Here is a 25,312-nt window from a genome sequence, read left to right as displayed (position 1 = left end):
AGTGAAGAATGCTGCCATATGAGACAATAAAGTTTTCATTGAGTTAGTAGCTAAAACTGACACCAAGACATTTTTGAGGCTTTTCAAAGCACTAGGTAAACAAGCAAAAAAAAAAAAAAAAAAGGAAAGAAAAAAGATTAGGTTTGCTGCTATACAATGGGAATAGAGAATTGTAATAGGATCTATCCTTCTAGCATTGGTTTACCATGAAAGCCTAAGTTAATATATAACAACCAAAAATCATAGGGGCCTAACCTTACAGAGGTTTATTTAGCCCTCATCTTTTGGGGATCATGGGTATAGTGGTGTGTGGGAAGAGGAGGCCTTTCTACCTCTCTTCACTCTGTGATCCCAGTTAACAAAAGAGGCAATCTCTGAATTACTGCTGGTTACTGTGGCAAAAGATAAAACACGGAAAATCTACTTTCTGCCTATAGTTTATTGTGAGAGAGCCATATAAACACTCTAAATTGCTACAGTTAAAGGAAGTTAAATAAAATCAAGTGCCTGGGAGGAGACCTGGAAATATTTGATAATAACTCTAATACTGCCATGTACCACCATGCCTTTCAGTAAAGGTAAATGAGGGACTAATTCAGCCCTAGGCAAATAATACTACCAAAGTCTCAGGACGATCAGTTATAAACAGGTCACTGCACTGGGTAAAAATGTTTAGGCAGCAGAAATGTTTTAAGTTTCAGCTACAACTTCCATCCAGTTGTAAAACCAAGGCCACAGACTTTACACGTGTTTCATTCATAAAGAATGAATTAAAATCATCAATCAATTAAATTCATATTTGCAGTTAAATCTTTAATTTTCTCATTACATTTCTGTATCTTAAGCCCAAATGTATGGAGACTGAGGAGAAAATAGTCATCTCCACAGATGTTTCCAGCAAACCCGGACTTGGAACTGGATATAGTAACTGTATGAAAATTTGGGGTGTCTACATTTTAGGAGACTGTGTGTTTTCAGTTGTACATTTGGTAGTAGCAATATATTGACTAGTATAATTCTGTTTTTCAATTGTTATGATCAGAAAAGAAGAGATATTGGACATCCCTATGGCTGGATTATGCTGAACACCTATTGTTTATTTCCTTCAAGAATTCATCCTTGGATTTTAGCACCTTTGTGTATCTTTGAAGGAAAAAACCTTGCCAGGACTGTCAGTCAAGATCCCTCATCCTAAATAAGCAAAGGCTGTGGTGTGGGAAATAAGAGAAACCAGTAAATACACTTCTCCCTGCGATCTGAATGCTGAGCAGAGAAATAAGAATACCAAAAGCAACTGGAATCAATTCCTCTCAGCAATAACTACCATGGGACTTTGTCCTTTTATTCCTACTACTCCATTTCCTCATATTGTCCTGATCCTATCCTTACTGAAATAGTTCTTTATTTTTCTACTAAATCTAGGAGCAACTTCATAATGGTACTTTATATTGGATACTAAGCCAGAGCAGATTTCTGTTGTTTATAGAAAAGCATATCTAATTAATGCCATGTTATGCTTTATAATTGATCAAAGACATGTGAATACAAATACATTTATTTTTTTATTCTCAAATATGTTTTCACCTATCACATTAAAAAATTGAAATTACTGAAGATAATAGAGTTAAAGAATACTGGGGGGAAATAGCCCTTATATGCTATTTCTGGGATTATAATTCAACTCAAAATTCTTTTTATTAGAACTTTGGCAGAACCTTACACAATTAAAATGGAAAATATTCTCAATCAAGCAATCCTACCTATATCAACCTATTTGATGAAAACATTTGAACATGCTTTTGAGAAACAAATACATTGATAAACATTAACTTTGAATATTTGGTAATAATTTAAAAGTACAGACTATCTCAATGCTTATCAATAATTCAATAGCTAACAAAACTATGGAATATAGTGCAGCTCTTAAAAATAATCAAACTGATCAATATCTGGACTCAAAAAATATCCATCATACACTTTTGAGTTAAAAAAAAAACAAGGTGCAGAGCAATAAAAGATCGATACTCCAAATTATATAAAAAACTACTTATTTATATAATATACATATGCGTGTGTGTATGAATGCATTATACACATGAATACATTATATTTAAAAATATCACATATACACAGGAGGTTTTATGTTCATATAAAGAGTTCTGGTATAATAAACACAAACAATTTGCAGTGCTATTATCTGAGGAGTGTTAGTGCTTCAAGGGAGGCCTTTAACTTACTTACTAAATGATACTTATTGTAGTGTGGATTTTCACAAGTACATATATATCACTTTTATTTTTTCAATATATTAAAATAAAGTACAGGATAATAGGATGCCTAAAATTGAGAGAGTGAAAGCAACCATGTGATACATATTTATAGAGTGGGAAAAAATAAAATGGTGAAAACAAGGCTAAAGTCAATATTATTGCAGTATATTTACATAGAGCTATAAACATGTAATTATCAACTAATATTACTATAAATAGTATTGATAATAATGAACATTAATTTAGGACATATGTAATAAGCATATTTTATATGCTTCATAGGAATGATCCCATTTAACTTCACAACTATCCCATAAAATAGGTAATATTTTTCTCATTTTACAGAAAAAGACCAAGAAGACACATAGGCTTATAATAAAGTTCAGTAGGCATTGCATTTAATTATGAAATATGGGAAAATCCTGGATTTATTGGTCTGAATAGAACTACAGAGGTCCTGGAATAGCTAAACTTTTGAATACATCATTGCTTAAACAGAATAAGAGCTACTGCTTTGAAATTCAGAGAATATTGAAGAATAAGAAAAAGAGCCATCCTGACTAAGTTTCTGTGTTAACATAAAGGTTTTACTTTTGCATGGCTTTATCTAGATTGGGACTTCCTGCATGTGGCTCAATAGCCAATAATCTGATCATGATCCTTTAGATTCTGGGGTCTGGAACTTGACAAAGACATTGTTCTGAACTAACTGCTTATGATGATCCTGCCTTGTACAGCAAGGGTGTACTACAGATAGCTGCTCTGCTGGCACTGGCCAGCAGGTAGCAGGGAGTGAAAGAAAGATGAATATATGAGAGCCTGTGCTAATTAATTGTATTTTACTTACATTTATTTAACATTAGACACAATGGTATACATTTTGTTCTGAGCATTTAAAAGAATCCAATTTCAATATCTGGCTTCTAGTTTCTGAGAATAACCTAGAAAACTTATTTTAATTACACTGATTTTTTTTTTTTTTTTGCTGTTTTTGTTGTTGTTGTTTATAAAGAAGCTCATGTAAGCACTTTAGAGCTTCTTTCTACTTCATCTGATCTAATGTTTATTCGAGTTGACAGAAAACAGGTCAGTGGAAGATGATATTGGTTAGTTAACGAGGCTAAATTAATGACGATTGATTTCAGTATATACTTGTGATATTAAAAGTACATTGTTTCTGCTGGAAAGAATAAATTTATTTTGCTATGTCTTGCCTATTAATAAAATATCTTGTAAAAGAGTGATGGTCACTAGATTTTGTGAGTAGTAAATGAAAAAATACTATGATTTCTATTCTTTGTTAACCAGCTTTTCCTCTATAGTAGATCCTCATTCTGTATTTAAAAAAAAAAAAAAGAGGGAGTGGTTCTGCAAACAGTTGGTTTGGATGTTTAAGTACACAGCGAGTGTGTTTGTGTGAGTAGTAGTAGTAGTAGAAGTAATAGCATAGTAGCAGTACTTCACGATACTTAGAAGGGAAAAACATCTGGTTGAAACAGGCTATTCTGAAATATAGCATCTGCACTGGTTACTTTTATATGGTTGATGCTCAATGTTTTTATGTATAATAATCTGGCTGTTGTATTCAAATAACATTATTTCTAGGTACATCAAGCTGCTTATTTTATTAATTAATATTAAATGAGTCGATGTAATGATATTATGATTATGCTTGGACTTACCCTGGCATTGGTCCATTCCCAGAAAGACTGTAAACCTGACGAGGATTTAGTAGATATTGGAATTTTCTATAAATTCTATAAAGATGAAAACATGGGAAGACAAGAAAAAGAAATTTAGTGATACTCCCCAATTTTTAAATAAGTAGCACCTCTTAATCTTTTAATTATATGCATGGTTGTAACTAAATATATTTGATAAAATTTAGACTGGTAATATTAGAAGTATTCAATAAGAACTTATGGTTCTTTGAAAAAGAGGCTTAGTAGCCATTATAAAAGGCAATAAAGCTTAGAAATTAGAAATAATGATATTTGCATTCTAAACATGCATACGCATTTAGAATATTCTTTATCATGCTTTTGAATATTATTTAGCTAATTAGATTTCAAATATATTTTTTAAAAATATCAGAATTAAATTACTTACATACCTTCTCCTAATTGATCCTTGTGAAGTTAACAGGTTATTGGGTCAATCTAATCAAGATGAAAACTATCCCACATATAAAATGGAACTGTGCATGTTGTATGTATGTATGCAATCAGAGACTGTGACCTCATCTGCTTAATTATTTCACATAAGCAATCATCTGATAAGTCAGTTCACACAATTGCTAAACTATTTCAACAAGCACATATTAAATAATTCATTTTTTTCTAAAAGAAATCAATCATTGTACAACAAATGCAACACAAATATTTCTAAGTAGATACACATCCTATATTGGTATTCTTAGACGAGATATTAAAAATGAAGGAATATATTTAGTTTTTAAAAGTTAGTTTTTAATCAATGTAAAAATATTACCATATATTTTACAAGTACATTCATACTATCTTTACTGATAGAAACTGCCCAAATTTACTACATAGTATCTGTTATATCACCTGACTCCCAAAACTGCAATAACCTCACATTCTAGGTTTCTATTAACTATATGAGCTACTGTCTCAAGAAAGTTCATGAGTCATGCTCAGTACTTCTTTTTCCGCAGCACCTGACCCTGATTGGAGAACAGTCCTGCCACCTTCTAACAGTAATGTCTATTAAACTTGGCAATTATATCTCACTGCCTTTGCTCAGGCTTTCAAGCTCTCTCATTAGCTCCATAAAATTCTTACCTATCCAGCACTCTTACATAGTGCTGGTTAAGTTATTTATCCTAAAAGATGTTTTATTATATTTAAAATAGGTTATACCTTGTCTTTTCACCTTCTTTTTCCTTAAACTTTAAGCTCAGGGATTATTTCCTGGTTCCCTAAAAAACACTACACCCTTTCACAAATCCTTCTTTCCTTCAGCTGGAAAACATCTACTTACATCAACTCAAAAGCTACCTCTTGTCCAAAGACTTCTCAGTCTTCAGATAGCCATTTCTTCTTCTGAACTTCCACAGCACCTTTATTTTAAACATTTCTAGTTTAGCATTCACCTTGTGATTTGTGGTATATCTGCTTGTGAGTTTGGATTCATTCAGATGTTGCTGTTTGAATGAATGAACACTACGTGAACATGTTTACACCTATTGACCAGTATGGGAAACTTGGTGTGAATATATAATTTTGTAACCTTTTGCTACTTATCTAACATATCAACGTCAGGAAACACAAATATTTTCAAAGGAAATCTTGAATGGAATATCATTTTTTGTGAAAGATGACTTTTACTCATTCAGAAAGATTTACATTGCACTCTTAATAGATTTCCTTCACAAGTATACATATTTACATTTCCTTTGATTGGTCCCTATTTATGTATAAAGAACAAAACATATATGGGTGTACATATAAAAGTACTCAAGTATCATCCCTCCCCCCCATTAAGTTTAATTTACTTATGACTTTAGTGTTTCTATGTTTGTTTGTTTTTTTTTTTTTTTCTTAATGGGAGGAGGGAAAGTCAGATATTCGGTATGGGTCATCCTGCATGATCCATGTTCTTATTCAAAGGGAATGTTTTCCTTTTGAAAATATACCTTTTCTTTCTTTCTCTTGATACTTCATTTGTCTCTAAATTCCAACATGAATTTAATTCTTATCTAATTCTGTGTGAAGACTTTACTTTTTTCCTAAATATCCATAACATATAAAGTGGACAGACTATACATAGTAAAGGAGAAAATAATTTTAGCATTATTATGAAATTACTATTTTTGTATCGTAAAAGTGAAGCAACTATTCCCTTAAATAAAACAATATAAATATTTCTAATTAAGCCACTAATTATTTAAAATAATTTCTATCATGTTTAGCACAATAAAAAATATGCAACTCTATGTTAACAAAGGAAAAAAATTCTAAGCAGAAATAATATTTTGTTGATTGGAAAACGAATAGTAATATTCATTTCATTGAAAAAGCTGTGAAGTTAGATAGTAGGGAAGGAAATTATAAAATTCCACTTATCATGAAAACATTTCAACTTTCAATTTCATTATTTGATGAACCACAATGGAAATTTCTGCTTTATTATCATAGTGTTTATATGAATGCTTTTATTTGTTCATTTTTGGAATGAGATTAGTAAAGATTTCTAGAAATTATTAAAGCAAGTGCAACTGCATTTTTCTGACACCTCTTTTAAAAAGGACATAAAATTTACTCTTCAGTGTTGCGATTTTCTAATTTTTTTAAATCTTATGATTTAATCACTAATTTACTACAAAAATGGAAATTTTGTGTTGTCTGCCAATATATTGTGATACCTGATAATACAGCTCATTATAATTCAGATTAAATATATTGTGCTTCTCCAGGATATACAGCATCATATACTCCAAAAACACACATGCAGAAAATCATTATAATGTAATTTGTCTAGAAGCTGGACATAAATTCTGTTCCTCACTACTGAATGATGAATTACTTGAAGTCACCATGTTGACCATTTAGAGAACCAATTTTAATGCAACAGTATTTATGGAGCCATGTTGTATGCAAAGCTCTTTGCTAAGGTCTAGGTGCAATAGGTAGGGTAAAGAGAATTCAGATACCCAAGCTATGATAATACAAAGGCCATTATTATATTAATATTTGAACAGTAAAAATAAGGAGAGATCCTATCAATATATTACATATAGATGTAGAATTATTTATTTCACATTAAAATTGTAAACCATAGGGAAAAATGTTTTAAAATGTTTTTATCTTGTAATTTTAGTTTATCTTTTTACATACAGATGACACGGAAAATACACTGATTTCTAAAAACATACCGCTCTCCTTGCTTCCCACCACTTTTGGGGTTCACGAAAACTAAAAGCGGATGAGTACCAGGAACAGGAGTAATCTAGAAGAAAAGTTGGATAGATGGACACATTATTCCCATTATGTCTGAAGAGAACGCTTGTTATTTATAATTCATGAAATACCAATTAACTTCAAGAATATGTCTCTTAAATTCTGCAATATGGATGGATAGACAGATCTATTTAGCAACTCAATCCCTGTGCTTTGACTATGTACATTAATAGGCATACTCATTCCACAAAGAGAGGTAGGGTCTAGTTAGGTATAGGGCAGATAGGAAGGCAGCTATAAAGACAGATTGGTGTTTGAATAGCCATGAGACAAAAACAAAAGGTACGATTTGTGGGGCAGCCAGAATAAAGCAGAATATGGTGGGGAGAAAAAGATTAGAAGAAAGAGATAAGATGATAGAGGCCCTGACTTTACAGATGACACCTACTTTAGAGCTTTGTGACAATTGTGGAATCCATCTACCCAATGACTTGTCAATTAGAATCTCAATAATATGGTTTGAAGTCTCTTTCAGCCTAACTGTCCCCCTCTGCACAATGTTTCCTCAATGTATTCTTTCCCTGCATGGAGAGTAGAGGACAAGTTATTTGAGTCTCTTTGCTAAACAGGAATTCATAAATTGACTGTGCTCCTACTCTGAGTCATGCACTGCTTTTGTCACTACTGATTTCTTGATTGAACAAGAAAAAAATGTCTGTCCTAGTGGAGCTTATATTCTAGTAGAGAAATAGTCAAAAAAACAAACACATATACAGTTAGCAGTGAAACATGCCATGAAAGGAAATAAATTTTTTAAATGATAGCTCTTTATTGGTGTGAGGAGGAAAAGTTGGTTTTGATAGGATGGTAGGGAAGAACTCTGACATTTTACCTGAATTTAATGTTAATAGATAGACTCTTAAATACAAGTGTTCCTATTCAATCTACCACCATCTAAAAACAGTTTGACAAAAATATTTAGTAACAAAGTATACAACTACTGGAGCCCTCTTAAGATTAAGTTGAAAAGTTCTATATCAGTTTGTTTTTTAAATGTAGATTAAAGGTATCCTTTATTGCTATGATTTTTTCTCTTTGAAAGTACTCTTAAATATGTAATTAAAAACAACCATTTAACCATATGATGTCCTTTCTTCCTGTTTGTTTAAACAACATAAAATATTCTTCTAATATATTTTCCTCCAATCTTAGGTGAAATGTAATTTTTCTAATAAGAATATAGGCACTAGGGAAATATTAAAATCTTCATATTAGTTATAGAAGAAACCTTAGTAAAATATTCTTAATTTTTCTACTCTTATTCTACTTGTCATTATAGCCTATTGTCTGTTTTACCTTCCTCTGTAAAGAGAACAAAGGTTCCTTGTTCCTAGTTTGGTTCTAATTCAGTTAGGAAGTAAGACAGATTTGTGTTAACATCCCAGTTCTCTCCGGAACCAAATGTGCTCAGTCAATTAATATATAGAAAGTACCTACTAGGTTAAGCTACTGACTTGTAATGTCTGCCCTTCTCCCCTCATTTAAAAGCTAAAATAAAGAAACACCAAAACATAACTTGATCTAAAGACTTGTAATTCAAATTTCTTTATTTTTTCATATAATTATAAAATCAGATAGAACGCCTGAAGTTTGCACTTGCAAAAAGAGTTATGTTAACACATGTGGATTTTAGTTGATTTTTGCACTTAATTTGAATTGTTATTCCTTATTTTTAAAGAAAGGTAAGAATCTCAAGGTAAGTAAAGGTTTCTGAGGAAAACATTAAATCTGAACCCAAACTCACATTAGGATGATCTTCCCTAAACTCAACATTCAGCTTATCATTCAATTAAAATAGATTATATTAAATTCACACTGGGTTCAATATTTACAATTTATTTGAAAATATGCTTTGGAATGCCTTTCAGAAATACATATTTACTAGAATATTTAAAGGCATAATAATTATTTATCAAATAAAGGCCAATCCATGGAGCCCCTGGGTGACTCAGTCAGTTAAGCATCTGCCTTTGGCTCAGGTTATGGTCTCAGCGTCCTGGGATCAAGCCCCACATCTGGCTCCTTGATTGTCCTTCGCCTTCTGCTCCTTTCCTGGCTCCTGTTCTATTTCTCTAAATAAATAAATAAAATATTGAAAAAAAAGGAAGAAAAGAGGAAAGAAAGAAGAAAGAAAGAAAGAAAGAAAGAAAGAAAGAAAGAAAGAAAGAAAGAAAGAAAGAAAAAAAGAAAGAAAGAAAGAAAGAAAGAAAGAAATCCAGCCAGCCAACCAGCCAGCCAATCCAGCAGAGTAAATTTGGGAGCCATAAGGCCAAAGATGGAATTTTTTTAATTTGACAGCATGAAACCTGCAGTATCACATAGTCATTTTCAAGTCTGTCAACCTAAAAATAAACAGCTACTCTGTGCGCCAATACTCCTGAAGGAAGGAGAAACGACTTATTGTTGAAGACTGCTACTATCACTTACTCTTCATATTCCTCTTTACAGTTAGTAAAAGAACCCTGAGCAAAGGGCAACTTTGAAAGATTGGCCCCTCCCATCACAACTGTATCTTGGAAGCTGTTGCTATTCTTTGCAGAATTTAAATACGGATTTCTTTTAAATACCTTTAAGAAGGTGTGACTTTTGGTGTCTTGCCATATAAAAACGCAAATAAATAGTCTAAGTAGAAAAAAATGTGTCTATATTTTGTCTATTTGTCTATAATTGGAAATTTCTATGGACTGAATTGTGTTTCCCCAAATTTTATGTTGAAATCCTATTCCCCAGTGTGATAGTATTTGAAGACAGGGAAGCAAGGAATGTTAGATGAAGTCATGAGAGTGGGAGCTTCAGATAGTAGTAGTGCCCTTATAAAAGAAAGATCTATCCCTGCATCTGTGCACCACAAAAAGAAGGTCATGTGAGAGATGACTGCCACCTGTAAGCCAAGAGAATAGAACTCATAAGAAAATTTAACCCGTCACCTTGATCTTGAGCTTTCCAGCCTTGAGAACTGTGATAAATAAATACCTGTTGTTTAAGCCACCCATCTATAATAATTTATGCTTATAGCCCAATTTGACTACTACAGAAGTGTTTTATGAAAACTCAAGATATGCTCTTTAAACAGGAAGAGTGAGAACTTCTAGTCATCTTCTTCTGGATACCAGCATGAAATTCAATATTTTAAGGACCAGCCGTCATCTTTGATAATGAGGTGGCCTTGAAGATACCACAAATGGAGGACAGGAAAGAGCACCAACCCTGATAAAAATCTGGAACTGTCTTATTAGCCCTATTTCTAGAGATCTACTTCTGGACTTTATTTAAATGAGAGAAAAATTTATGGCTATCTTGTCTAAACCAATGTTATGTTTTGTTTTTGTTGTTTCCCTGTTACATGCTGCAGAACCTAATTGTAACTGGTATGAAGCTCAAGACCCACAAGGGCACAGAATTGAACACAGATGGAACCAGGCATAGAAATTTTATACTTCATCAAACTGGAAAATAATTCTAGACCCTGAGTGAAGAACAAAAACTTAATACCAAAATCCCCAAAGAGAATCTGTATTTCATTTTATTTTACTTTATGTTATTCTCCTTACTGAGTAGGGGCATAATCATTTTCAGTTAATCCTTTTGTAACCTAAAGAGTCTGAGATAAGGGAAAAATACATAGGCATTACTAGATGTGATATTTCAATTATTTAATTCAATCTATTTAATTCTAGCTTTTGTTTTTCAGAGAGGTCAAAACCAGGTAAGAACTAACTTACAGAACTCAGTCTAGCAGAGCTAATTTTTATTATAATGTAAATCACATATATCTAAAATAACAAGTAGGTTAAAAGAATACAAAGTTTTCTTGGTTTCTTAAATTTGGTATATCTGATTTTGATGAATAAAGTTTTATGGAAATATCCAACAATATTTGTTTATATTCTGAAGTGATATTTTTATTTGTATAATTTAAAACAATTTCAAATTTACAGAGAAAGTTAAAAGTACTGTTCAGATAACATTTTTTCCCTGAACCTCTTGAAACTAAGATGCCAAAATGTCATTTTTTATCACTCCTGTTTACTTTAGGATAGCCTATATACAGGAACATTCTCTTACATAAACACAGCACAACTATCAAAACCAGAAAGTTAACACGATTCTGTACTCCTTGCTCTTGTTATAAGTCATTACTGGGACAACTAGTAAAACTTGCATAGGACCTAGTAATTAAATAACAGTAATAAATCAATCATATGTTCAAGTTTACTAATTCTCTTTGAACTATATCTAATGTAGTCTTTACTGTGATGAATTTTCTATTTTTATTTCATATAAAATTTTGAAATAAGATGTAAAATCCTGTCATTTTGAACATGACTTACTGCCATCCTTAAATCCTTAAATCCTTTTTGTTACAGCTTTTGGTGGAATGGGAGGGAAAGCTAAAACATACATAAAAACATTTGTCTGCCTAAACCTATTTGTATTTGGAAGTAAATATCTACACAGCTTTTGAAATAATCTGAAGTGGAACAGTATATAAGACAGATGAAGAGCAAGCTGCTCTGCTTGAGGCATGAAAAAAACTGGCTTTGGGTCTCAGTTTAACAATCCTTAAACTATACATTCTCTCTTGGTAATCTCATTTTATCTGATAGTTTTAAGTGCTGCCAATATGCCTTTCACGTCCAAATTTATATCTATCCTTTGCCCTGAATTCTAGATTCACATATCTGTCTGTCTACCTAAAATCTCCATTTAGATGTCTAACAGCAACAGAAATTTCTCTCCAAAACCTATTTGTCCAGACCCTTCTTTATCTTCATCAATGGCAACTTCATCATTTCAGGTGAATGGGCCAAATATCTTTAGAGATGTCCCTAGTTTCTCTCTTTCTAATAAACCCTATCTCCAATCTATCAGCACATCCTGTTGGTTCTGTCTTCAAAATATGTGGATAATCCATCTCTTTACCTCCCTTTCTCTACACTGAATATGCCCCCATCCTATAAACCCTAAATAACTGGGGGCCATTACCAGACTTGACTCTATGCTCCCTAACAATCTAACCTCAACAAGGGTAAGCCTTTCAACATTTAAGTCGGGATCATGTTGTATCTCACCATCTCTCTCAGATGGAAAATAAGAGTTCTTATATAGGCCTTGAATGCTCTGTAGTATCTAGTTCCCATTACTTCTCTAAAGTACTCTTCCTCATGCTTCAACCATGCAGTTGTTCTTGTTGATCCAAGAACTTACTAGGCATGCCCCTATCTCAGTGCTGCCCATCACCTAGATATCCATAGACCAAAGGCCTCAACTAAGTCTTTAATCAAATATCACATTATAATGAGGCCCAATCTGACCATGTTACTTAAAATTAGAGACAACTCTCTCAGTCCTGCCACTTACTACTGAGCTTCCAAAAAATGAGCTCCATTTTTTTCCTTATTATTTACAATCTAGCACATCATAAGTTGGGAACGGGAACTCGGTTTAAAGGTTGTTATATTAAAGTGTAGAATAATAACTATGGACTTAGAGAGTTAAAATGACAATGAAGAGCTTATTATGGAAGAGCTAAGCTGCTCGAGGATCCTAAAGTCATCAAGGGGCACACACATGTACACACATATACTCGCACACACACATACATCAATCAAATAAAAGGAATTAATTGTATGCAGATATTATATAGTTGTATATAGTACACATGGTGACATACAGAGATAGAGATATAGATAGATAGATGATAGATAGATAGATAGATAGATAGATAGATAGATAGATGATAGATAGATAGATGATAGATAGATAGATAGATAGATAGATAGATAGATAGATAGATAGATAGATAGATTTAAAGTCTTGGTGAGCATTAGAATGAGATATTGCAAATAAGTAAGACAATAAGAATAGGGAGAAGCAGCTGTGGTAGGGGATGGCACTGGCTCAGTTTTATGTGTTTAAGTATAAAGGCTCCTTCTTTTTTCTAGTGTAAAGAGTACTACAAACTAGACTTTTTTGATCGTCAAGTGACCCTTTTATTTGTAAATCCTTCTCAGAGAATAATTAGGGACAAGGTAACTTCAGTTTAATACAGTTTACACGATGGTTCTATTTCACTTGTTTTTTTACATGTGAATAGTCATCTTCATTTTTACATCTTGTACATGTTAGAAACTGTAGTTTCAATTACATTTGATCATATGTATTAAGTGTAAACCTATGGTGCGAGCAGTGACAAAGACAGAGTGCCTAACCACCTCTATTTGAAGTCCCTTAGGACCTGGGTTAATTAATGAGACTCATCCTAAGGTTATACATGATCTATTACTTCCTCTAATTAGAAATAATAATCCTGATCATTATGCTGGTTAGCTGGAAAGAAGTAAGATGAATGTGCTTAACTATGATTAATAGTCTTAAGCAGTGTAGATCTCCTCTGTCACGGACTTATATGCAAACCAGGCTGCAACTCAATGCTTTTCATGGTATACATTTTTTAAAACACACAAAAAAATTAATTTTATGGCATATCTTTTTACCTTTCCTGATAAAGAATGACCACTTTATTATTTTAAAGTTGATTATTACCACAAAATTTATTTATTTTTGTACTTTGTATTAGTTATCCAATAATTTATTCTCTTACCATTTTTACATTTTCCTCAAAACTATGTGAATACATATGGGTATCATATTTCAGTCCATTCTGCTGAGGTGAAACAGATTATTGCACATGACTATAAACCAATATTTAAAATTCAAAAAAATGATTATGATAATAATCAGAGTATTTCTTTACTGCTCTTTTATAAGGGCTGATGTCTATCCTGTGCTTACTAACAACTTTACCAGATAAATTCATATGCAAAAGGAAGTTACAAAAAAGTTATTATCTGGTTTGAGAGATATAATACATTTACAGAGAAAAGCAAGCGGTCAGAACAAAGTGATCAGAAAGTTAGGTTTTTATGCCTGTTAAACTTTTTTTTAACCAAAAAGACCCAGTATTGTAGGAGTAAAACCCATACACTCAGAGTTAGATGGTCATCACTAAACTTTGGCTTTACCACGGACTTCACTGTGAGGCTCTGGGAATAACTTTACCTATGAACATTTCGAAAGTGGTGACAATAATGCTATTTATTATAATTTATTGAGAGAAGTAAGAATATTTATCTCACTTGCTTGTTGAGAAGATTCACTTATTTAATAGGCATAAAATACTACCATGGTGTCTAGCATATACTATTTAACAAATGGTACATGTTTCCCTTCCATTTCATACATGGCTCGAGAAGTGTTGAGCCATGTGTGAAGTGTACCTGGATTTTAAAATTCAATGGAATGCAGAGTGACTAAAGATTTAACTAATCAATATTTGCAACTGAAGTACTAAATTTATAAATGTTGATTTTTTTCTCTAAAAATTTTATAGGATCACTTAATTTGTGCCATCATTTCAAAAATATTTCTATTCGCAATGTGTTTTATTAGATCAAAACAAATAAGTAATCTGGTTATCAATATTTAAGAAATTATTATTAAACTTTCAATAAGATACTCAAAACAATAAAGAAACATGCATTTAGGCAACTGCTATGTGCTCTGAACTCTGCTTCCAAATTAAGGGAGATAAGACACATAATCCATAGTATCATAGGTAAAATAATAAATGAAAATGAAATATAAAGTTATGTATATTAAAGGTAAGTATGTGACAAAATATATTTTTCTTTGATAAGTGGTAAATTTCCTGGAGAACATGAAACTTGAAGCATATTGTTAAAGAAGGAAAGGAAAATTAGAAGAGAGAAATGTAAAAGTTAAAAACACAAAAATAAAATCAAACACAATTTCATTGATTCAGGCAACTTCACTGATTGTTTTTATGTTGGAGTGAAGAACAGATGCAAATCAAAGCAATACACACAATCTACAGTGTGTCTTAAAATGCAGACTGAAAAAATCTTACTCCTGATGTCAGAGATTCTAGGGATATTGTAGAGAATTTTAAAGTACTGCAAATATGATTTTGAGCTACCTATGTTTATTTAAAGTAGAAACATATACGGGGTTTCAATTTTGAATTAAAACTTCAGAAGATATGGATAAATCCTAATAAATCCTTTATTTTACTATTTACGTAGGAACAAAGGTATCCACAACATGAAATTCATTTTATTTTTTCTAGACATTTTTTTACAACTAAATTGACTCTTCTAAGTTTATAAACAACATATATGGAGAAAATAAAATATAAATAAATAATATATATGCACATAACAAATGTGTATATTTAGTGATTTTGCAAAACCTTTAGATTGGCAAAAGATTTCTTACCAATTTGAGTTCAAATGCACATAACATCAGAAGTGATTAATGTAATTGGAGTGTCACTCTGTCAATCACATATAAAACTGACATCTTGATAAATTAATAAGGATCTTTCTGGAGTCCTCTGCTGAGCTAATCTCCACATTAAATAAATATGTTGATAGCTGAACATAGAAGAGCATAAAAGTAAGAAATATGAAAGCTACTCAAATTTGGATTTAAAAAGTCATACCTGTAAGCCTTGCCCATCCACCGTCACAGAGTTGGCTCTTTGCATTTTGTTCTTATCTATCACTTTGTTTGACTGCTGGGAACCACCTTTTTCCTTTTTCACTGTTGCTTGTCTTTCCTGTGAGGAGGAAATCTTTTTTAAGAATGTTGTTATACTAAAAAGGGCAACACATAGAAAACTTTTGTGGCTATAAACTAGGGCCCACATTCCTAATTTGGAGTTCCTATTGAATACTAAGAAAGCTATTGCTTTCAACTGGCTTAGTCCATGTGATAGATGCATAATAAAAATATCAATTAAAGAGACTATGAGAAAGAAAACCAGATGGCATTCCCCCTTTGTGCCCAATTAGGACTGTTCATCATACATTATCAAGAACCACTAAAGCTAATTATTTTCATAAGGAGTGGCACAAATAAATAATATGGAGCTATAAAAGATTTGGTATTGAGCACTAAAAATAATGCTTATAAATACAGGTAATATTGAAAATGCACACATCATGAACTTTTAAACTGCTATTTATATCCAGGATGACATACAACTTAAAATACATGTTCCATCCCAGTTAATTCTTTTGTTCACAGTGGAAACACTTCATACAGTTGTCTCCTTCTTGTTTCTGGTTTCCTCTCCTCTCACTCTCCCTTCCATCCAACCCAATGAACTTTTTTCACCATTTATCCACCAAATCTGCTCTTCTTAAAATCATCAATGATCTTTTCATGGGTTGGCCTTCCTCTTTTCCACTTTTTTAGCAGAATTTGACAGAATTGACCTCTGTCTTCCCTCTTAAACACTGGCCTCAGTAGGCTTCTGGACACAGCTTTGTCTCACTCATAACTCTCTTCTTACGTCACTAACTGCTTCCTCAGAGGCTCTTCCATTGGTTCTTCCTCCAGATGTATGGTCCATAACATTTAACCTCTTCCTTGAACACTTCATCTTCACTCTCTACACTCAGTCCCTAGGTACCTTCATGAAATCTCCAGACTCTGAATTTCAACTTCATGAGGAGGACTTCTAAATTTATAGTTTCTGCTCATGTTTCTCCCTTGAAATTTAACTCCTATACACAAATGCCCTTTCTATCTTTCCACGAGTGTCTAAAATACACATTCATCCTAAAACCGCCAATTTTTTTTTTTTAACATTTCCTGCCCACCCTTCTTAAAAACAATCCCAAACTGAATGATGACTCACCATCTCCATCATTACATACTTTAGGCCTATCTTCTTCTTTGCTGGGATTATCATAACCATCAGGTAATGGGTCAATCTGCTTTGATCTTTGTCTCCCTATAGTCAGGTCTCTATACAACAGCCACATTTGTGGATGTATGTCCAGCTACCCCTCTATACAACAGCCACTATTTGTGGATGTATGTCCAGCTACCCCTACCTCCTCATTAATCCTTGATCACAACAAGCATGCTCTTAATTCAGAGCTTTTGCAATCACTCTTCACTCTGCTGGAAAGCTCTTTCCTGTATATTTGTTGAGCTTGCTCCTCACTTTAGGCTCCTGTTCAAATGTCAGGTAGATTTCTCGATTCTCTTTAGCCTCTTTTTATAGAAACATAAATAAATAAATAAATAAACAAATAAATAAATAAATAAATAAATAAATAATAAAATGTTATGTATAATTTCCTACAACTTGAAATGTTTTCTATTTAATTAGTTTAATGCTGGTCTTTCCCCACTTTAGTCAAAACTCCACACAAGAAAGTACTTTGTTTGCTTCACTGTTCTACATCAGATCCTAAAGTACCTGACAAAAGTCAGGATAAGTGAATAGAGAAGTAAATGAATTAACATAAAAAATTAAGTTCCTGAAGTATTGTATTGAGAGGGATTCTTGGGTCATGTCTAGATTTGGTATGAAAAGTTATTCTGATCCAATAACACTCTCTGCCATGTGTGCTTAAATACTTGTGTGACATATTTTCTGGTCCCTATATTTGCTTTATAGAGCATCATTTCAACTTCTGTAATTTTGGAACATATTTTAAGTGGACTTAAAACCAAAGTCGGTGGGGTTTTTTTGTTGTTGTTGTTGTTTTGGTTGTTGTTGTTGTTGTTGTTGTTGTTGTTTTGTCTTTTTAGTAGGCTCAATGCCCAGAATGGAGCCTAACACGGGATTTAAACTCACACCATGAAATAGTATCAGACACCTAACTGACTGAGCCACCCAGGTGCCCCCAATGTAAAGTTCTTTTTAAGGACCAGATGAATCAGAAAACTTCTCAGACCAAAAATGATGCTAATAAATATAGTCCGTTCACCTTGAAATTTCATGGTGTAAAATCACTGAATATATTTTTGTGTGGCTAAAAATGGATGGTGTAATAAGATTCCTGAAATTCACTTTCTTTGGAGAACGACATACTTTCATTTAAGCATAATTTCTGGCAAAAATATTGATTTTTTTAAAGATAGATCATTCTTTCTAAACTTGCAAATTATAATTTTGTCCAAAGAGTGTTAAGAGTATAATGCATAGAATAAGTGGATTATAGGCTGAGGTTTGGAGTCAGAAAGCCTGAGCTGACTCCCATCTCTGCTATTTAAATATTATGTAACCTTAGAGAACTTAACTCTTATTCAAAAATGGAGATAGCAATACCTATTTCTCATAGTTGTGTAAAGTTTATGAAAAAAATACATTAATTCCTAACATTGTGCCTATATTAGAATATGTGCTCAATAAATGAAAGTTATTATGAATAATGAAGTGTGGCTCTCCCATTAGGGTGCTCATTAGTATTACAATTATGCAAAGTGTTCATTATATTTCTAAGTGCATATACATGAAAAAATTACACTTAGTTATACTTAAGTATATGTTTAAATAAATAAGGCTCAATATTTACAAGTAAAAATCCATAACTTGTATTAACCATTCAAAAATGTAATACTTGTGGAAAGTATGGGAATAATTTCTTTCTAGATTCTTGGATGCAGGAATATAAGACATGGTAACAATATTCCATAAAAATCTACAGTGTAGAAGATAAACATTATCTCAGGTATCTTATATTCCATCATACGTTATATACCTTGTATAATGCCATATAATCCAACAATCGCTATTTGGAATTTAATTCCTAAAATGTTTAGGTTACAAGAATTAAGTAAATATAAGTTGGCTGGTAACATTAAAACTGGATATTTATGACCAAATTATTTATATATATAGTGCTGGAAATTTAAGACATGTAAGTATATGTCTGTAAAGAGCTACCAAATCATCTGTTAACATGATTGTATTCTTTGCTATGCTCATAGCTAGGAGAATTCCTTTGCTGGTAAGAATCTCCAACTAGCAGAAAGCAGTTGATTAAGTAGCTTCATGACTCTCATGGGAGTCATCTTCCTGAGTAAATTGGAGTAAACAAATGGTTTATAGAAACCTTTATAAAATGTAAAAACAAAATTTTAAAACCTAAATTGAATGTTCAACCTAGGTTTTATTTTTGATATCTAAAATTATAAGAGAGAAGTATATAACAAGTTAATAGAAAAAATCCTGAATACATCCTGAAGTTATTGAAAAGTTTCGGGAAGAGATCACCAACCTGAGTTTGCATCATTATTAAAACTAAAGTTGCTCCCTGGTCAACAGAGGGGTAGTGCTTACACCCTCACTTTTTGTTTCATTTTTTTGTTTGTTTTTGGACTCTAAACCACAAAATAAATGTGTGAATTGTATCATATGATATAGATAATAATAATAAATGTTTGTTTAAACACACACACACACACAAAGAAAACCAGGTGGTTCTTTGGCTGGGGGAAGTATGTCTACTGGGTGGAATTCGTGGAATTAATCAAGGCTGACAATTTTAAATAGGAGAAACATGTAGGTATTTAGTTTTTCCCAGAGTTTTCTTTTTATTACACGCATTTGTTTTATTTTTATTTCAAAATTGAATAGAGGTCTCTCTAGATATTTACTATACTTAAGCATCATAAGCTCACAGGATAGTTGGATATTTTTTTCCTATTTCAAGAAGAAAGTCTTTATGTCTTTCATATTTTACATGAAGGACAGGAAGGCGGAAGCAGCTGCATCCTTGGAAGATCTGCGGTCCGCAAAAATTTCACTAGCCTGTTTGGGGGGTTAATTAGCTGCTTGGCAGAGCTCTATGATGATATTTAAGAGACTCATTCCCAGTGTTGGTGTTATTGAAAAGTTTTAGGAAGAGATCACCAACTTGATTTTGCATCATTATTAAGGATAAAATTGCTCTCTGGTAATAGGGGGCAGTGTTCACCACTTCACCTTCCACTTTTTTTTTAAGTTTTTGGATTCTAAACCACATAATAAATTACCTTATTATAATTAAGGCAAATTTTGTTCTGCCAGATAAATTATCCCAGATATAAAAAGAGTTGGAAAATTATTGCTATAATCAATAGGAATTATTCAAACACTGAAAAGAGCTACTCTAACCAAAATTAAAAAAAATTGAAAATCTAACTATGAAATATAAAATATAGTTATTGATATTTCAGCATTTTCAAATATCAGCCATTTGTGTTTGCTGTGCAGACATTTTAAATATATAATTTAATGTTTTGTGATCCTTAGACTTTATAAGTAGCACAACATATCTTAACTGGGGAATACATTGTAGCAGAATTCCAAAAGCATAATCACCATAATTAAAGAAGAAGAAAAGCTGAAAAGGCCATTCACAGAAAACAGAAAGATGAAATAAATGACACAAAAAAAACCTCACTTTAAATATGTGCTCCAAAAATAATTTTTTTTAATATCATGCTGATTCTCAAAGGTAGGGTATTTGTGCATTGCTGAAAACTGCTTTCACAAAAGGGATGTTTACCACAATACTTCAGCCTGCTGTTATCGATCACTCGCAAATGACAAGCAGCAAGTGATGATTACCTCAAGCACAGGGTTTTCTTTTTTGTGTCCAATCTCAGCATGAGAGATAAGCAGCAGCAAAGCATTTTGATTGGTACAAGGCCACAAAAGGATGGGGAGGGGCTGCATTGCTGTGAAGTATCCTTCACTTGAGTCCTGGAACTCGCTTTATCTGCTCCAGCACCACTTACTTGCCTGAATGGAGACTTAGCACTTTCTTGCCACTGGAGCTACACCACAAGAAGTTCCCAGAAACTCTACATTTTGAACCCACGGTAACACTTGGGTATTCCTAGTATAAAAGATCTTACTGAAGCAGAAGTGTCACCAAATTCATAATGTTTATAAGGGTTATGGGCTCTAAGAAAGCAAGGCTGACAGTTGCAAAGCTGCACTTTTAATTATTGTGACCTTATTGGGAAATTGGAGTAGTTTCCTGCTGGGAGAAACTAATTCATTTGGGAAAGAGCAAAGGCTCTAAGTCTACTAGAAATCCTCGGAAGTTGCAGCAAAATTCATTATTGCTGAGGAGCAAAGTAGTCTTGATTAATATATATATATATAAATATATATATATGTATTTTTTAACATAAATAATTGATATAAAGATTTTCATTTCTCTTTTATTTTTTTATTTTATTTTTTTTTCATTTCTCTTTTAATTTAGTTAAGTAAGTGCTTACTAAAAACAAATTACTTTGGACAAAGTCATGAGTATGGGCTTAGAGGCCAAATCCCAGCTTTGTCTCTTATCTGCCGAGCAAACTTGGGCAAGTTATTTATTAGCTCCAAGACTCCACTTAATTCATCCATAAAATGAGAAGATCTGTGTGATGATAAACTGCGAAAATGTAGATAAAGATACCAGCATAAAATAAGCACTCAGTAAATGGCAGGGATTCTTAAAATATAAAATAGATACTTTGTTATATTTTATTAAGTTTCATATGTATGCAGCTTAGATCACAGTAGTTAAAGATGGGTGTTATGAAGAAGTACTTAACTTACTTTGTAGTACTTTATGTGTCTACTGCATTACCGTAACTGGGGATAAGTGGTGCAATCAATGATCCAGGTTGGGTCTTTTGGGGCAGATGGGAAGCAAAAAATGAGACAGAATGAAAGCTAGTCTAAAGTATCTGGAAGCACTACTCAGCCCCTAAATTTAGAGGTACAATTTGCAACTTAATCCACAAGTCCTGAGGTTCACACATCACAACTGATGTGAATATTTTCTCTTAGGATAATTTCATACTGGGTATAAACCACTTACAAGATTTCTGTTCAAGAAATCCTGATTGGAATAAATGAAATTTAGGAATGTGAAGGCCCTTGTCAAAATCTTTTACTTTGGGCTGTTTACCAGTATTATGGTAGTGACTTTATAAAAGTATGTGTGTGCATAGGTACCTCATCTTCACTCACTCTTCATTCCCTTTGTAATCACCATCACTGACACAGTAAGCCAAAGGTTAAAAGCAAAGAGGTAGATCTCTTATATATACATACTCATCATGTCTTTTGATCAGTTGAGTTAAATGCTCAACATAGTGATTTCTATGAGTCCCCCATCAGTTTATGCTAGTTCCAAGTAAAATTTGTTATCTTATTATTATATTATGTATTTTTATTATTACTCAAACCATTGAACTGTGAGTGTAAAATGAGTTGTCTCCATGAAAATTAACTTGCATGTTTTGGAAAGACACAATAATACAAGATATGTGTGTGTGTGTGTGTGTGTTTGTAAATGCATGGATTTGTGTGTGTGTGTCTTTATGTAGGAGTAGTCAAGTTGGGTTTGGACGTGACAACTATAAAAGCTTTGAAAATTAATAAAAACTGAGAGTTACTTTACACTCAAATTGTTTTACACATGACCTTGAGTTTCTGTTATAATTTTTAAAAATTGACTTTATACTCAAGTTGTTTTACATATGGCCTTGAGTTTCTGTTATAGTTTTTAAAAATTGAAAGTAATTGAAGACAATTATTTTCATTAATAAATGAATATCTTTTCATGAAATAAGGAATGCTATCCTTATACCTTAAAATAAAATTGTAACTGAAAATTTTCATGGGTGTTAAGACTGTTATATATGAAAAAACGGCTATATACTATTTCCAAACAGTACATGCATATGTCCTCATAGAAAAGCCTTGAAACCTATGTCAGGAGTGTAACCCATGAATATATGTTTACATATTTTAAGTAAAATGTTTACATATCTCTATATCTTTCTATAAATTCCCTCACATACATATTAACTACATGTTCAATTAACTAACAAGCCATAGTTCCTAATGATGGAACATAGGATTCTTGTGCATGCGCTCATATGTATATATGTGTTTGTGTGTATGTGTGTGTGTGTGTGTGTGTGTTCACACACTTACCAGTGTATATATTCATACATGGGCTTAAGAAAAATTTTGGAACAATGTAGCTGAAGAAAACTTACATGATGATTTCAGAGGATGGTGACAAGTCTAAGTTAATATAAACCAATATATCTTGCCAGAAAAAGTTTAAAAAGCAGTGTAGGAAGACTTTTAATTACTTTATAGGAGAAGAAATATTTTTTTAACAAATCAGAAAAGTGTATTATTAAAACTGCAATTTTGGTCTCTTTATTCTATCTATATGATACAGATTTTACAGTTGGATATGGGAAACCTATGGAGACTAACAAATCTAATGAGAAAAGTTTAAATCTCAAATACAGCTTCACACAATGGGCTATGATAGGGGCAAACATAAACTCTGATGCCTGAATATACAAAATCAATTCTATTAAAGTTAAACAATTAAAATAGGTGATAAACTTTTTAAGTACCTTTGTTGCTTGAGTGTGTAATTCAACATTTCTATTTTATAATAACTACCAAAATAATGGTATCAGTGACCTTAAAACATACAAAAATAATTAAATATTTCTCTTAGATTAGATATCTCCAGTGTATTTTTAAGTATATCTCTGGTTACAAAATGAAATTTTAAAAAGTTTCATGAGGCAGTCTACACTAATTGGAAAACTTTTTTAGGGGGGAGGGGAGAGAGGTTATTATATTTTTGTGGAATTACGTTTTCCTTTAAATAAATCATATTCTAATATAGTATTCATATGTTATAAATAATTTTCCCGAAGCAAGCAGATTCAGATTATAAATTTAAGGGAAACAATACCATCTGAGCATATCCTTTTTATCTTTAGATAAAAACAACTGAATAGGATAGGGCCACAGAAAAATTGGAGGACTTGTTTCGTTAATGCAAAGGTAAAGCTATAGCTTTAGTGAAAATAAATGGTGTGGCAATGCCTATATTTATTTTTGAAATAGAAGTCATTTATTCTGTCACTATGTTTTATTCCAATGACTTTCTATATAATGTCATATGCTAAGTGATAAATGCAGATACACTCTTTTTAAAGTGATGGGCATTTGAAATTGATCAAGTGTTTCTCAACCTACTATCACTGAAAACTACATTTTAATGGTACAGAGGATTTAACTGTTTGGGCTTTTTGTAAGGTATCTACATTTTAACTTGAAAAACAGGAATGATGCTCTTCTGATACACAGGGCAAAACTCTTTGCAAAGTAACTTTTATTTTTCTCTGTATACTTGGTTTACATAACTTTTTGCTTTCCTAATGTTTTACAAAGGTAGGCTGGAACCGTTTCAAGGCTATCTCATTATGAAAAGAAAAAGGTTCCAATTTCAAATATCAAATATGAGATTAAATAAACTATGCAAACTGATATTAGTAGGTCACTGATATAGCCCCAAATGTTCTTTGTAAAAATATAAGACCTATAATTCCAAGGGTGAAAACCTTTTTTGCTTACGCACCTCAGGGACTGAAACTCCTGAAGTGGGCAGAGTCTGCTGAAAAAAGAGAAGTTCATATTAAAGCTGAAAAAACCAAAGTCAAACTGAAAACAAATGCCAGTGAAGGTTCTTATATCACTATTCTCCTGTGAAGTAAGTGATTAAATAAAAAATGCATTTCTCTGTCATATTTTTTCTGCTTAATTTCATTAGATGCATGAATAAATATATTTTCACAAAATAAGTAATTGGTCCAATGCAATGAGTGGGTTCGATTGTGAATTACTTATCCAAATTGCAATTTCATCCACCCAAAGCTGATTGATCAACATCCTTGGTTGGCTTCACAGACCTCTCTGAAACAACACAAATCTATTACATTTATATTTTGCAGTAAGACCTCATCTCCAAGTTCCATTATCTTTCATCAACCATTCCTACTAATTTATTAAGTTGCCCATTTACCAGGCCCACTTTTCCATTTTCCAGTCCAACTCTCATTCCTTCCTAAAAATACTCAGTGTCTTTTTGATGGAGACATAGCTTATGGTGTTGGTTTTATTTTGTGTTTTTTTCTGGAAATAAGAAAAAAAATATTCCATTAGTATCAGTAAAAAGTAAAATATTATTAAATAAGTAGAAAAATTTTACTGGAGAGTAATTAGGAAAAAATGAGGAAGTTAAATACACTGAAGCTGGTCTTCATGACAGTGCATCTTCAATAATTCACCACCCCTCCTTTCCTGAGCCACAGTGGAAAGCTTTTTTTCTAGCAAAAAACAGAAAAAAAAGGTTACCAAATTCCAAA

General features: G+C 32.3%; 1 protein-coding gene across 8 annotated transcripts in view; it reads right to left on the bottom strand.

Annotated features, from left to right (window-relative positions):
• The window catches only part of DGKB (diacylglycerol kinase beta), a 694,510-nt gene that overhangs the window by 426,678 nt on the left and 242,520 nt on the right, over positions 1 to 25,312 (bottom strand). For 4 of the 8 annotated variants that reach the window (XM_072783961.1, XM_072783954.1, XM_072783957.1 and 1 more), the window contains 4 exons: positions 24,526 to 24,561; positions 15,777 to 15,893; positions 7,168 to 7,241; positions 3,953 to 4,027 (listed from right to left, as the gene is read on the bottom strand). In XM_072783961.1, the coding sequence (XP_072640062.1) occupies positions 3,953 to 4,027; positions 7,168 to 7,241; positions 15,777 to 15,893; positions 24,526 to 24,561 (302 nt within the window). The remainder of the gene's footprint in view (positions 1 to 3,952; positions 4,028 to 7,167; positions 7,242 to 15,776; positions 15,894 to 24,525; positions 24,562 to 25,312) is intronic. The other 4 variants (XM_072783956.1, XM_072783958.1, XM_072783959.1 and 1 more) reach the window with 2 other exon arrangements.

The sequence above is a fragment of the Canis lupus genome, chromosome 18, assembly GCF_048164855.1.
Source record: "Canis lupus baileyi chromosome 18, mCanLup2.hap1, whole genome shotgun sequence".
Lineage (NCBI taxonomy): Eukaryota > Metazoa > Chordata > Mammalia > Carnivora > Canidae > Canis > Canis lupus.
This window is presented reverse-complemented; position numbering and strand designations above follow the sequence as displayed.